This window comes from Phocoena sinus, chromosome 5 (genome assembly GCF_008692025.1).
Source record: "Phocoena sinus isolate mPhoSin1 chromosome 5, mPhoSin1.pri, whole genome shotgun sequence".
Taxonomy (NCBI): Eukaryota; Metazoa; Chordata; class Mammalia; order Artiodactyla; family Phocoenidae; genus Phocoena; species Phocoena sinus.
In genome coordinates, this window is record NC_045767.1 from 113,624,868 (window position 1) to 113,639,739 (window position 14,872).

The 14,872-nt window shown below is 38.7% G+C and overlaps 1 protein-coding gene across 1 annotated transcript in view; it reads left to right on the top strand.

Annotated features, from left to right (window-relative positions):
- The window catches only part of TTC29 (tetratricopeptide repeat domain 29), a 261,315-nt gene that overhangs the window by 135,967 nt on the left and 110,476 nt on the right, over positions 1–14,872 (top strand). Inside the window, exon 9 of the mRNA XM_032632825.1 lies at positions 14,327–14,450. Coding sequence (XP_032488716.1) covers positions 14,327–14,450 — 124 coding nt within the window. The remainder of the gene's footprint in view (positions 1–14,326; positions 14,451–14,872) is intronic.

A 14,872-nucleotide genomic window follows, 5' to 3' on the forward strand; every position in this document is an offset into this window, starting at 1 on the left:
CTTCGGCAGGTCCAGACTTTTTACCTGACTCCCTCCCAGCTAGTTGTGATGCACTAGCCCCCTTCAGGCTGTCTTCACACAGCCAACCAACCCCAGTCCGCTTCCTGTGGTCTGACCTCCGAAGCCTGAGCCTCAGCTGTCAGCCTCCACCCACCCTGGCTGGTGAGGAGACAAGCGTCTCAGACTGGTGAGTGCTGGTCAGCACCGATCCTCTCTGTGGGAATCTCTCTGCTTTGCCCTCTTCACCCCTGTGCTGCACTCTCCTCCATGGCTCTGAAGCTTGCCCCCCCACTCACACCCTGTCTCTGCCAGTGTAGTGGCTCCCTAGTGTGTGGAAACTTTTCCTCCTTCACAGCTGCCTCCCAGAGGTGCAAGTCAGTTCCTATTCTTTTGTCTCTGTTGTTCCTTTTTTCTTTTGCCCTACCCAAGTAAGTGGGGATTTTCTTGCCTTTTGGGAAGTCTGAGGTCTTCCGCCAGTGTTCAGTAGGTGTTCTGTAGGAGTTGTTCCACATGTAGGTGTATTTTTGATGTATTTGTGGGGAGGAAGGTGATCTCCACATCTTACTCCTCCACCATCTTGAAGGTCCCCCTAAGTATTTTATTTTTTGATGTGACTTTAAAAGGGATTTTTTTTAACTTTTACTTTCTGATATTTCATTGTTATTGTAAAGAAATGCAACAGATTTCTGTATGTTAATCTTGTATCCTGCTACCTTTCTGAATTTGTTCATCAGTTCTAGTAGTTTTTATGTGGAGTCTTTAGGGTTTTCTACATAGCGTAACATGTTATCTGCATATATTGACAATTTTACCTCTTCCCTTCCAATCTGGGTACTTTTAATTTCTTTTTCTTGTCTGATTGCTGTGGCTAGGATTTCTAATAGTATGTTGAACAGAAGTGGTGAGAGTGGGCATTCTTGTCTTGTTCCAGATTTTAGCAGTAAGGCTTTCAGCTTTTTATTGTTGAGTATTATGTTGGCTGTGGGTTTGTCATAAATAGCTTTTATTATGTTGAGATATGTTCCCTCTATACCCACTTTGGTAACACTTTTTATCATGAATGGATGTTGAATTTTATCAAATGCTTTCTGCATCTATTGAGGTGATCATGTGATTTTTGTCTTTTTTTTTGGTTGATATGGTGTATCACATTGATTGATTTGCATATGTTAAACAATCCTTGTGACCATGGGAGGAATCCACCTTGATCATGATGTTTGACCTTTTTTATGTGTTGTTGGATTTGGTTTTCTAATATTTTGTTAAGAATCTTTGCATCTTATTCATCAAAGATATGACCTGTAATTTTCTTTTTTGGTAGTGTCTTTATGGTATCAGGCTTCATAGAATGACTTTGGTATCAGGCTTCATAGAATGACTTTGAGAGTGTCCTCTCCTTCCAATATTTTGGAAGAGGTTGAGAAGAATTGGTATGAGTTCTTTGTATGTTTGGGTAGAATTCCCCAGTGAAGCCATCTGGTCCTGGACTTTTGTTTGCAGGGAGTTTGTTTCATTTTGTTTTACAGATTCTATTTCACTTCTAGTGATCAGTCTGTTCAAAATATCTATTTCTTCTTGATTCAGTTTTGGTGGGCTGTATGCTTCTAGAAACCTGTTCATTTTTTCTAGGTTGTCTAATTTGCTGGCATATAATTGTTCATAGTATTCTTTTACGTTTTTTTGTATTTCTGTGGTGTCAGTTGTTATTTCACCTCTTTCGTTCTTATTTTGTTTATTTGGGTCCTCTCTGCAGGACTGGAGCACTCTCACTGTGAGAGGAGCCACTGAGTATTCCTCCACAGGAGCTTCCCACCAGGAAGTGTGCTCTGTGGTGTTGCCTGTCATCTGCTGTGTGGGTTCACAAAGTACGCTGTTTTGGACACTGCCCTCAGCAATGCCTCAACTGTGGAATGCAGGCAGTCAGCCTTGGTGTCCCTCAGGCACTGTGTTCACAAACCCACCAGTGCAGATTTGTAGTCACAGATCCACTGAAGTCACGTACCAGGACCACAGCAGTCACGCACCTGGACATGCCATGGGACCTATGGAAGCAGCCTAGACCCTTGCCCTGTCTCCATGTGTGTGCACCCACACAGCCCACATCTTCTAACTCTGGATCTGCCCCAGACACGGGAGCACATGTAATCTACTTGGGTGACCCACAGGCACTGAGTTTATAAAGCCAGCGGTGGCAGCAGTGGCATAAATCCACAGATCACACAACCACAAGGAGAGGACTCAGATTTCAGCCCTGCTTCCATAGTGGCATGGCCCATGGAGATTGGCTCTGATTTCAGCCCAGCCTCCATGTGTGGGCAACCTGCTTGCATGCTCCCAGAGCTCATAGAGGTGGAGCCACACCAGCTGTGAGCCCTCCAAGAATGAGGCTACTATAGTGTGGGCTCTGCCCCTCCCTTCATGTACCTGTTAACAGTGGTATTTCACTTTTATGGAGGGCCCAGGCTCCTTCTGCATACACCCCCCCAGTTGCAGCCTGTCCCACACGCTATCCCCTTCAGGCTGTCTCTGTGAAGCCAACCCCAGTCCTCTCCCTGGGTCTGTCTTCTGAAGCCTGAGTTTCAGCACCCAGCCCCTGTGCACACCAGCAAATGTACACATTGGGCTGGGGAGTGCAGTGAGGTGACACGGACTATCTGTGTAGGTCTCTCTGTTCTGCCTGCTGCACTTTTCTCTGAACGTCTGAAGTTCCCTTCCTGTCCCAGCTGATCTTCTCACCCATGAAGGAGGCTTCCCAGGGTGAGGGAACCTTCCCTCTTTCACAGCTCCCTCCCAGGGTCACAGGTCCTGTCACAATTCCTATTTTTCTCTTTTTTTTCTTTCATCCTGCATGGTTACATGGTGATCTTTCTTTCAATTTTGACTGTCTGAGATCTTGTGCCAGCATTCAGTAGGTATTCTGTCAGAATTTTTCCACATGTAGAAGTATTTTTGGTGTATTTGTGGGAGGAGGTGAGCTCCAAGTCCTTCTATTCCACCATGTTGATTGGAGCCCTTCGGATCCAGCTATGTTTGATATATCATGAAGTAGGGTATGTTTCTGGTAGGAATGGGGACGATTATATCCCAACACTCTCAACAATCTAGCAACCTGCCTTGGGGCAAACATATAATGGGCAAGAAAATGTATCGCCATCTCACTTTTATACCAAATGAAGTGAATTCCACTTGTAAGAATTCCCATCTACTAAAATACCAGTGAAGTCATCAATGATTTGTATGGTAGGCATGGGTTCTTAATTGTATAATGTTATGTAATGCACAAAAGAGTACAGGAAAAGCTTCCTCTGAGGTCATAAGGAAATAGTGTCCCAAGGCCACCGCAGGATTTCCAATCCAAATCTGCCATTTTGCTGCACTGTTGCTGTATTTGGAGGCGCCCTCAGGAGAGTGTAAACCTCAGCATGTTCTTTCACCATTTGTGCACGCTAACTCAGAAACGTATGTTTCAAAACCAAAAATTCTATATACGGGTAGGCAACAGCACCCTAGATATCTGATAAGCCTTATTAAATTGAGTCCACTAATTACTAGAAGTATTTTGATATATATTTTGTGGTCATTTTTCGAATATTTCACTTCAAGGGCTTGGTGTTCTTTGACACACGCACACACACACAAATGCACGCACACCCACATAGATCCCTTTCATCATCCTACACGGTCCCCAGATTAGCAGTGACATGCAAGAAAAGGAGCACAACCAAAATAGGGGAAATTATTGTGGTGGTGACTGAAAACTAAATCAAGCTGCATATGAAGCTTAGCATCACCTCTAAACCTCTCTCTCCTACCCTGTGCAATTGTACAAGTTTCGCTAATGGGAGCCTATCTCTATAAACATATTTTATCTCTTTAAAGGAAATGGAAGAGGATAGCCATGTCTAGGATAAGTGTGTGTTTAAGGCCATCAGCAGAGCATGCATGAAAGGTGAATCAGCTGTAATGCTGGAAGCTTCTAAAATGGTTATCAGAATTTACACTAAGCCTTCAATTGAAAAACATGCCACATTCCCTCAAGACTCAGGACTTGGTGATACAGTTGCCCATGTGGTAAGGCTAGGCTCAGCCCTGGCATTAGGGTTATCGATGAAGGTTTCAATAGTGAGCAGGGTTTTTTATTTTTGCTATTGGTCTGAATTATATTAATTGCACAAGGGTTTAAGTAGCATAACAGAAAAATAAGGATTTACAATGTCTTTTCCCGTCCACCTTGAATACTGGTGAAAAAAAAAAGTTGGTATTCTAAAATGAGAAAAATTGCCTATGACACAGCTATAAAAGCCAGAATTATGGTCCATAAAACAAAGAGATAGTGAGTTGAGAAATTACCAAGTAAATATTATTATTACATAGATAAACAATTTGAGTAAATACAGAGGGAAAAATCCTTATTTTCCTTATGGCATTCTTTTTTTTGCCTCATTTACTGAAATGGTACAACTCTCCAAATAATCAGGATGACTTTTAAAAAGAATCTAGGGGGAAAATCACAAAACCGAGAGTCATTCAAGACATACTGGTCACAACTAGCCCATCTCTGGGTTTATTCCTTACCAACTGTTAAATTTTCTTGCAAACTCGGGTTAAATTATTTCCTAGAAAATTTTCCACAGTGGAGATCTTTAAATCAATCAGTACAAAGTTTCAAGTGTGAAAATTACCCTTTCTGTTATAGCTGAAAATTAATTTCTTCTTGCTTGAGAGAAATGACATGCCCTAGTAATTTTCATACATTCTTTAAAATGGAGCATCCAGGCTTCGATGTGAAATTTCCTAAAACTGACCCCCCAAAATACATCAAAACATTTCTATTAATTCATGAAATTACAAATAGCTTTTTACATTTTCTCCTGTCACTGATTCCATTTGCCTTATTACTTTCATCCATGGCCCACAAACTTGGTGGCACCATCAACAAACCCCTCAGTGGCTGTTTCATCTCTGCTCTATTTGATTTCTTCTCTCTGAGTAAATGATTAAGTTTTCATGCATTGGTTCAACCAAAATCTGTGTTCACTCAACCACATCCTTTATTGATTACTTCTACTGCAAACAGTAGGCCAAGTGTGATATACATAATTGGACAGTTGTCAGGGGATGTGGGTGTTAACAGTCCTGTTTTCCCAGTTGGAAACTGGAATCACCTTGATACACAAATATTCTGCACTGTTTCATTCTCATTCTTTGGACCGAGGAGTCCTGTTCCTCAGAATATATGTTTTTAACTCTCTAAGGTCTGGTTGAATTAATTTAATGATTATACCATATAATATGCTGTTCAAGTTGCACCTGTGCACTGCATATAGAAAACTGGAATTAATATTTGTCTAACATTTTAACCCTGTCCTTTAACTTATACAAATAATCTGTAGCTTTTCTGTAAGAAAATATTTGATTCCTCCCCTTCCAAAGAAAGACTGGTTTCTAAATCTATTGCTAACTTTTAAATTTGGAAATCCTTTAAGCAGCATATAATGTTTATATTTCAGATGCTATATTAACAACTTTCCTGGCTATAGCACTGTACATTCACTGAGTGGGGCATATAATTTATAATAGGAAGCCTTTCTCTCTAGCATTATTTGTTAGAACAAGTTCCAGATCATTCTGGATGTTTTGGAGATCTGTTGCTCCTTTGTGAGAAAAACAACTTGACTCACCCAGCGATAGTTATTTATTTATTTATGCTGTTGTGTTTCTTGTTCACTGAACTCGTTTTTTGGTTTGTGTATGTTGTGATTTAACAATCCTCAGCCAGCCAAACCTAATCCAAAATGTTCTTCCATCAAAGATAGATCAGCTTTTATAACACATATATATGGAATCTAAAAAAAAACCCAAAATGGTTCCGATGAACCTAGGGGCAGGACAGGAATAAAGACGCAGACGTAGAGAATGGACTTGAGGACATGGGGAGAGGGAAGGGTAAGCTGGGACGAAGTGAGAGAGCGGCATGGACATATATACACTACCAAATGTAAAACAGATAGCTAGTGGGAAGCAGCCGCAGAGCACAGGGAGATCAGCTCGGTGCTTTGTGACGGCCTAGAGGGGTGGGATAGGGAGGGTGAGAGGGAGACACAAGAGGGAGGGGATATGGGGATATATGGATACATATAGCTGATTCACTTTGTTATACAGCAGAAACTAACACAACATTGTAGAACAATTATACTCCAATAAAGATGTTAAAAAAAATTTAAATAAGATGTTAAAAAAATAGATCAGCTTTTAGAAACATGAACATGAATAAGCTTCAGTGAATCCATTTTTACTGAATAAAAATAGTAATCTTCCCCTACAGTTTTAAAATGCTATGCAAAGTCTCTACTTTTTTCTTATTTCATCAATTTTTTCTTGAATATTGCAGTACAAGAAAGATCTTTGAGAGCTAACACTAATATGATAAATTTAGTCCTAGAAATCCGCAAGTTTGCTTAAAATTCTAAGTAAAATAACTATTTTATTTACTAATTTTTTATACTCTCGAGCTCTCTCAATACCATTTTAGTTGTTCCACAAAACAAATTTTAAATTAATGAGTGCACCTCTCATGATATTTTACTCCATGTCTGCATTTGAAATATTCCTCAAACAATTCATAATTTTTCTGGAGAATTGAACTATGCCGAAGTGTGGAAGAAGATTATTCATAATGTTATGAAAAGGTGAGAACAGAATCATAAAAAGCAGTATTCGGGCTTCCCTGGTGGCGCAGTGGTTGAGAGTCCGCCTGCCGATGCAGGGGACATGGGTTCGTGCCCCGGTCCGGGAAGATCCCACATGCCGTGGAGCGGCTGGGCCCGTGAGCGATGGCCGCTGAGCCTGCGTGTCCGGAGCCTGTGCTCCGCAACGGGAGAGGCCACAGCAGTGAGAGGCCCGCGTACCGCAAAAAACAAACAAACAAACAAACAAAAAAAGCACGCAAGCAGTATTCACAACTTTGGGAATATAAAATTCCATTCCATTTCTGATATGTAGAGCATTCTTTTACCAATAAGAAAGGAAAAAAGAATGCATTGACAGTACCTGATACTCAAGTAAACAAAAAGTGTTAGTTCTTTGACTGTGTCCCCTAGAAAATAGACATCAAGGCTTTATGTGCCTGTCTTTGAGAATGTGTGTTTAATTCGTTGTATAATGGAAGACTTTCAAACAGTAATGCTTAGCTAAATTGACTTTTCTATCAGCTGGTGGTAGATAATACCAAGTAGAGAGCTATGGATATGATAGCTTTTTATTTCACTGAGAGGTAATAGTAATAACTAGCTGTCATTTATTGAATTGTTACTATGTGCCAGGTTATATATATATGTAGCTTTTCATTTCACAGTAACTTATGGCCGTTTTTAAAATGAGGAAACAAACAAAAAAAAAAATGAGGAAACAAGCTGAGAAAGAGTGCAGATGTCATCAAACTTATTCGTCTAAGAGGCCAAACTGGGATTCAAGCTTAGATCTTTCTAATATCCACCATAGCACACATAGTGATTTTAAAGCAATTTAATTTATTTTCACAAACATACCACAGCTTGTCTATGAAAATAAATGTTGTTCTCATCAAATCTTGGGAGATTATGCAACGTTATACCTCTAATCCTGCCACTACCTGCTTAAAATCAAACTCTTTTGAAATACTTTCTGAGCTGTCGCATATCCTTTTGAATAGCTCCTATAGCCACACATCACTGATTGAGAGGTAGGCTTGATCTTTGAAAACAGCCAAAAGGATCTAGAGACACGTTTAGAAAACACAGAAAATAATCTTTCTGGGTAATCCCATTTTTAGGACAAAATACATTAAATTACTTGTGAACACTTTATACCGCTATACTATAAAAGGGTTTCCTGATGATTAATTCCCAGAATGCCATCATTCTCATCATTAGATGACATCACTTGGAGGGAACTGTCTTCCTTTGCATGCCTTGTATGTCTGGACAATTGGAAATATGGATGTGAAGTACAGGGGAAAATCAGGGCTAGAAATATAGATGTGCCAGGCATGTACATATAGGAATTAGAACATACTGTAGCAGTATATGAAATTGCCCATAGAAGCATTTAATGGAGGGGAGAGAAAGGCCTTGGACAGAACCCTGCAAACAGCCAACTTTGGATAAACAGAGACCTCAGTGTCAGTAAGATACTGAGAAAATGAGAGATATAGGAAAAATGAGAGAATAAGAGACTGGCTGGGAGTGCTAGGCACTAGACAGGGAGAAACATTTGGAGAAAGATGGATGGTTAACAGCAGTGACCCCCAATCTGTGCTGAAGGCCTGGGTAAGGGTGGAAGAGGAAGAAAGATGGAATGGAGCAAAGAGCCTGTGACTCTCTAAGCACACTAAACCTTTTATGCAGTTCAAAGATACCTCCCACAATGCATATTACAATTTTTCAAATTTCTATTGATGCTTTGAGATCCCCATTGTATTCACTAGATCTGGCTCCATATCCTTTTGGCTCCCTTTTAAGACCAAATTTACCCCACAAACACTAGACCTGCTCTTGCGAAGATATTCAAATGAATGTGCTCCGGGTTTCAAAGCACTACAGACAGTTCATAGTATTTATCACAGTTAATCCCGCATATGAATGTATAAATTAATCTCTCCAAACAGTGAAACTGTTTAGTGGCAGGAACCATATTCCCCAGTCATGACAACATTCTAGGGTGTTTGATAGTCTCTCAAAGATGTTCCCAAAATAAAAAGATGTTCTTTTTTTTTTTTTTTCTTTTCTTTTTTGCGGTACACTGGCCTCTCACTGCTGTGGCCTCTCCCGCTGCAGAGCACAGGCTCCGGACGCGCAGGCTCAACGGCCATGGCCCACGGGCCCAGCCGCTCCGCGCCATGTGGAACCCTCCCGGACCGGGGCACGAACCCGTGTCCCCTGCATCGGCAGGCGGACTCCCAACCACTGTGCCACCAGGGAAGCCCTAAAAAGATGTTCTTGATGTTACTGAAATATCCAGGATACAGGAGTTTACAGTCATGGTCTCCAAATATCCAATGACAGGTTCTCCAATGACTTACCTGGAAGCTTAACTTTTATGTGTACTACATAAGTATTTCCCTTCTCAAATTTTCGACTGTTTCTTTATTCAGAAACATATGAAGGCCTAATACATGCCAAGCACTCTGCTAGAACCTGTATGTCTTTCTAAGCATTTTGTCGCTTGTATAGGTGATTTTAGTGATACCTGAGATTTCACCACTGAGGGATACTTGCAAGGACAAACTACCATTCAGCTTTTATAAACTTTTTTTTTTTCATCTTAATGACAGCACTGTTATTTTGTTGTAATTCCTTCCAGTATTTTTCCCCAGTGTTTGTTATTTAGATATTTGCAAACATATTTAGTAAAATTTGAGTCATGATTTTTAACTGAACATATATTAAGATTTTTATTTGCAGGTGGATGAATTTCTTCAGAAAAAAATATTTTAGGCCACTAACCACTGCGTTGTTAGAATCAGTTTACATAACCATTCTTTGACACCTATTTTGATTCCACTTGTTTGCAGACTAATGCAGTGGTGAATATCATTCCCCTTCTATTTAAAACAACATCCATTAGGACAGATTTCCACATGTCTGATCGCAGAGCCCAATGATACAAAAATTTATAATAGCTCCTCAGGTGTGTTAACTGATACTTTCCTATTCATTATTATTATTTATTATTATTATTATTCCCATTTGCTGGTTTACCAGATGCTTCCAGAGATATACAAGAATGCCAATTTCATTACACTGTTGCCAGCACTAGGTATTTCCACTAAATACATTTTAATGTTAGTTTAATAGGCAAAAGGGACCTGCTGCCTGTTTTCACTTCCATTCCTTTGTGGAACAGTCAGGTGGAATATTCCAGTCCCCTGGAGAGGGCAGAAGCATCACATCTCCAAGGAGACCTCCCCCATAGCCTCTGCTCCCCTCCCCAGCTCCTGCAGGAAGCTGCCCCTGGCCTCTCGCGGTTGGAACAGGCTTCCTGTCCGTGAATCAGTCCCAGCGTCACGCATGTGCCTTTGTCACGGCACGTTTGTTCCATGGTCCGCTTCGTCACAAGGCTGCCTATGCCCTTTCTCTGTCCTTGCCAGAGACCCAGCTCTGGGGATAGAAACTTTTTAAAGGTTTTATCCTTTTAAATAACCATACAATTCACCCCTCTTTTTTTGACATTTAAAGACTAATTTTATTAAGTGCTTAGTATAGATCAAAGACTGTGGACTAATGATATGCAGTTTTTCCTCAGAGCTGCTGTGTTTATTTCCATACAGGTTATAGAATAATAGCACTTAGACAAAATATTTCATTTCAGTCAGTGTTTCACGGCAGTTTGACATTTTTTCCAAGTTAAATATGAGTTCTAATCTTAGATAATTCTTCCTTGGTTATAAGCATAATTTTCCAACTCATTTTATTTGATTTTGTAAAACAGCCAAGCAAATTTAATTTTCCCAATAGTGATGCTAACATATGCACCTCATTCATGGCATTATTTTATGAAAATTCTAAATGTATGAAAATGTTTTTGCATGAACTTATTTATTCCGTATACTGACCATTTCTGGTGTGACAAATCTCAAGTTCTTACCACTAAAAACCAAATATTACCTTTTACCTTACTTCTTAGTGCTTTTCCAACTATTTATTGCATATGGTAATGCTCATTGATTATTGATTATAGATATTCTTGGAAAAAATGATTCTGTGGTGAGTTCTAGTTGCTCAGAGATTTGGGTGAATGTTAACTTTTCCTGTTTTAACTGCAACCAGGAAAATGAGGGCCATTTCACAAATAAGTGTGTAAGGTTAGAACTGTTAATATTTTGATGCCCAGCATACAAACAGAACAGTGTTGAATATTTGATTGCTTTATGGCTATACACATATGACATAAACACAAACAAAAAATTAGGTAAGTTAATTTTTGCATAAAATTAAATTGAGTCAGTACAGATAGAAATTTATTAGAACTATAAAGTAATTAGACCAGTTTTAGAGTTGTTCAATCTCATATGTCCTAGTCATATCATGTATACACATATAAATTTAATGTGAATTTTAAACTTCCTCGCAAATTTTAATCAAAAATTTACTAACCAATGAACTAACCTAATCCATTATACTGAACGAGTAGCTTTATTTTCACATTTCACCGAATCTAGCTTTTTTTATTGGACTACACACCCTACATACCCAAGGAAGAAAAATATTCTAACTAAACTGTGACATAATATTTTCCTATTGCTTAGAATTTTGATCTTATACTTAATAAAAGAGCTATTTTAGACTCACACATAGGTATTTTTTACGACTCTTGAGAATTCATGTAAAAAGAAAATATAGACAAAGTGAGTTTATTATACTCCTCAAACATCTTTCCATTCAAAGTCCAATTTTTCTGAATCACTTTTAAACTCAGAATTGACACTATCTTTTTTTCCTCATCCATATTATCTTTTGTGTCATCAAGAACGTTGGTGCTATGTAGCCTTTCTTAAAATAGTGCCCCAGTACCCCCTCCAGTATTTCTTCCAAGTCATGGACACTCAGTCTGCCAATCTTGAAGCCAGTACTTTCTTATCTTCCAGAATTTCAGTGAAAGGTTTTTAGAAAACAACCAGTCCTCATATTTCTCTCTGAAATTATCCTTTAATAGTTGTTGACAGAAAGATCAAGGCATTGTGATTGCAAGTCATAACCAGAAACATGGACAAATCCAGCAACAGCTATGACTTGACTGCTCTCTGTCTGACAGAGATTATAAGATGCCACCTGTTCTAAGGGATCCTGATTTCAGAAATGTTAAAATATGGGAAAGTAGGTGTTTTAGAATCAGTGAAGTATGTATTAGAGTTGCTAAATTTTTCTATAGTTGCAATAATTTAAAAATTTGTAGCAAAGCTTCTCCATATGCCATATTTGACACCATCCTATCTGGAACTCCTATGAGTAGATCCTTGCCCTATAAACATAAAGAAATGCCCATGCAAGAATCAGCTTAATTGTAAAACAACCTCTTCCTTTCAGAATTTCATCTTGTGATTTATTAAGGGTCGTGGCACAGATGCTCACTGGGAACTGCTGACCTATGAAAGCAAAGAGAGGGAGGTAGTTCTAGGGATTCAGACATGTTCAGGAGTAAGAGTTTTCCCTTTATTATGCTCCATCGAAGAACACAGTTACAGGGGTTTTTGTTATTTTAAAATCTCTAAATTCTGGATTTTGTCACTTTAATAAAACAATTTCAAAAGTTCTGACATGATTTAATAGTGGAATTGCATATCATCTTAGATTCACCATTCTTTTTTAGGGATTGACCAAAAAAAAAAAAAAAAAAAGCCAGACATTCAACAGATATTGAATTTCTTCAGCATGCTTAATTTGGAGCCATTATTTTGAAATCGCTTCTTGCTTTGTCCGTAACGTTTTAATTCTTTGTGGCTCAGAATCAGCAGTCCTTGAATCAGCAGTCAAATGTCCCTTGAGCAGGACTTTGGCTTCAACTACCTCTGCAAAAGGCAGTCACAGCTTATGATACCTTGGATGGAGCTGTTTTCAAAAATTACTGTTTGTCTCTTTGGTTGCTCAAGGATTTTTCACCTTGGTTCTTAATCTTGTAGGCCCCCAAGTGTTCTTCACATAGGACATCACTACAACTGGCTCCTAGAAGAAAAGAGCCCGTCTCTTTAGACTCGCTTTCAAATGATTAGCTCCTTTAGAGAAATTTTTAGACTCTTTCCACTTCTTATTTTACTGTTTAGCTCTTACTCATATGAAACTAAGATTTGTGTATCTTTGAGGTAGCATTCAGATCATGAGGAACTAATAAGTATTTGGGACTCAGATTTGTAAAATGAGAGCAAAATTCAAATAATAGAAGTTTCTGAATATAATTCATTGAAATCTTTAAAATGATGTGGCTCTCTTATTTTTTTTGGCCGATGCTCCCCACGTATTATTTATTTGTTTGTTCAATATTCTAGATACAAGTACTTTATTATTTTCTCTTCCAGTTTTATTGAGATGTTATTGACATACAGCACTAATTTTACAGTATAATGATGTACAGTATAATGATCTGACTGACCCCTCTGTTCTTTATGAAAGACAAAACAATAGCCAAACTTGTTTTAGTCATTCTGGGTTATTTGAGCTGTGCTAACAGTCGCCAAAATCTCAGTGACGTATGACAATAAAGCCTTATTTCTTGTTTATTCTTGCCGTTTGCCAGATTCTTGTGCGAGGAACCAGGCTCCTTCCATCTTCAGGCTTTATCTTTCCTTCCTTGAATCCTGGTTAGGAGATTTCAGAATCCTCTGTTTTCATCATATTTGTTCTAATACCTCCAGAAGGTATTATATGAATCGCGTATGACACCCCTCAAAGAACTGGTTTCATTTGCAAAGGAATGTGGAAATTTTCAACCTTTTTAGAGGTTTTATTTTTTCAAAAAAAATAACAGCTTTACTGAGATATAATCCATACACCATACATTTCTCCTTTTAAAGTCTACAATTCAGTAGTTCTTAGTATGCTCACAGAGTTGTGCAGCCATCGCCACTATTTAATTTCAGATAATTTTCTTCACTTCAAAAAGAAACCCACACCCATTAGCAGCCACTCCCAAATTCCCCACCCGCACCCCCATGGCCTCTGGTAACTGTTAACCTACTTCCTGTTTCTATAGATCTGCCTGTTCTGGACATTTCATGTAGATGGAATCATACAATATGTGGGTTTTTTTGTGTAACTGGCGTCTTTCACTTCGCATATCTTCAAGGTTTATCCATGTCGTAGTATGTATCACTACTGCATTCCTTTTTGTGGCTGAATAATGTTCCACTGTACGAATACAGCACATTTTGCTTCCCAGTCAATTGATAGACATTTGGGTTGTTTCCACTTCTTAGCTATTATTATAGCATTGATATGAACATTCATGTCCAAGTGTTTGTGTTTTCATTTCTCTTGGGTATATACATAGGAGTGGAATTCTTGGGTCATATGGTAACTGTATATTATACTTTTTGAAGAACTGACAAGTTGTTTTTCCAAGCAGCTGCACTATTTTACAATCCTACCAGCAATGCATAAGAGTTTAAAGGCTTAAGTTCTAACTCACTGTATACTCCGTCAAAGATGAGCCACATATTTTTAAAATATACACTTTACATTTCATTATCCTGATAACTGTCTTACACTTTCTAAAGCAAAGACACAAAACAATCTTCTCTTTACTGTGATATTAAATGAGACGACACTCCAGTAGTTTCTTATTTTATTTTTTCTAGCCAAGGACAGATGGCAGAAGCAGTGAAATACTTGAAAAAAATGGTGAAAATTGCAAGAAAAAAATTTCAAAGCCTAGATTTTGTGAGAGCAAGTACAATGCTTGGAGACATCTACAACGAAAAAGTGAGTATAATGTGTTTCTTGCTTATACGGGAGAAATTTGCAGAATTTTAAACTTCTGTTTTTATTTGATTCTCACCTTCGCATAGCATGTTGTACAGAATGGCCCCAGGACTGCAGGACTTAGTCAATGCACAAGGCAGTGACTGGGAAGAGAAATGCCTCTTACTTCTTCCTCTTCCAGGACCTGACCGCCACCTTAGCCCAGTCACCACAATCTGCTAACGCTGATTCCTATCTTCACATCCAAGTCAGAGTCAAGTGATTTGGGATTTGAAGAGCAATTAAAATATGTCAATTCAAAGAAACTTCATTATAACAGTTGGTTCTTATCTGCTGGCACTAACATTCACCTCTCTTGCTACAAATTCTTGTTTTATTAATCCAGCTGTAATGCCTCCATTAGGTCCCTCAAGTGAACAACG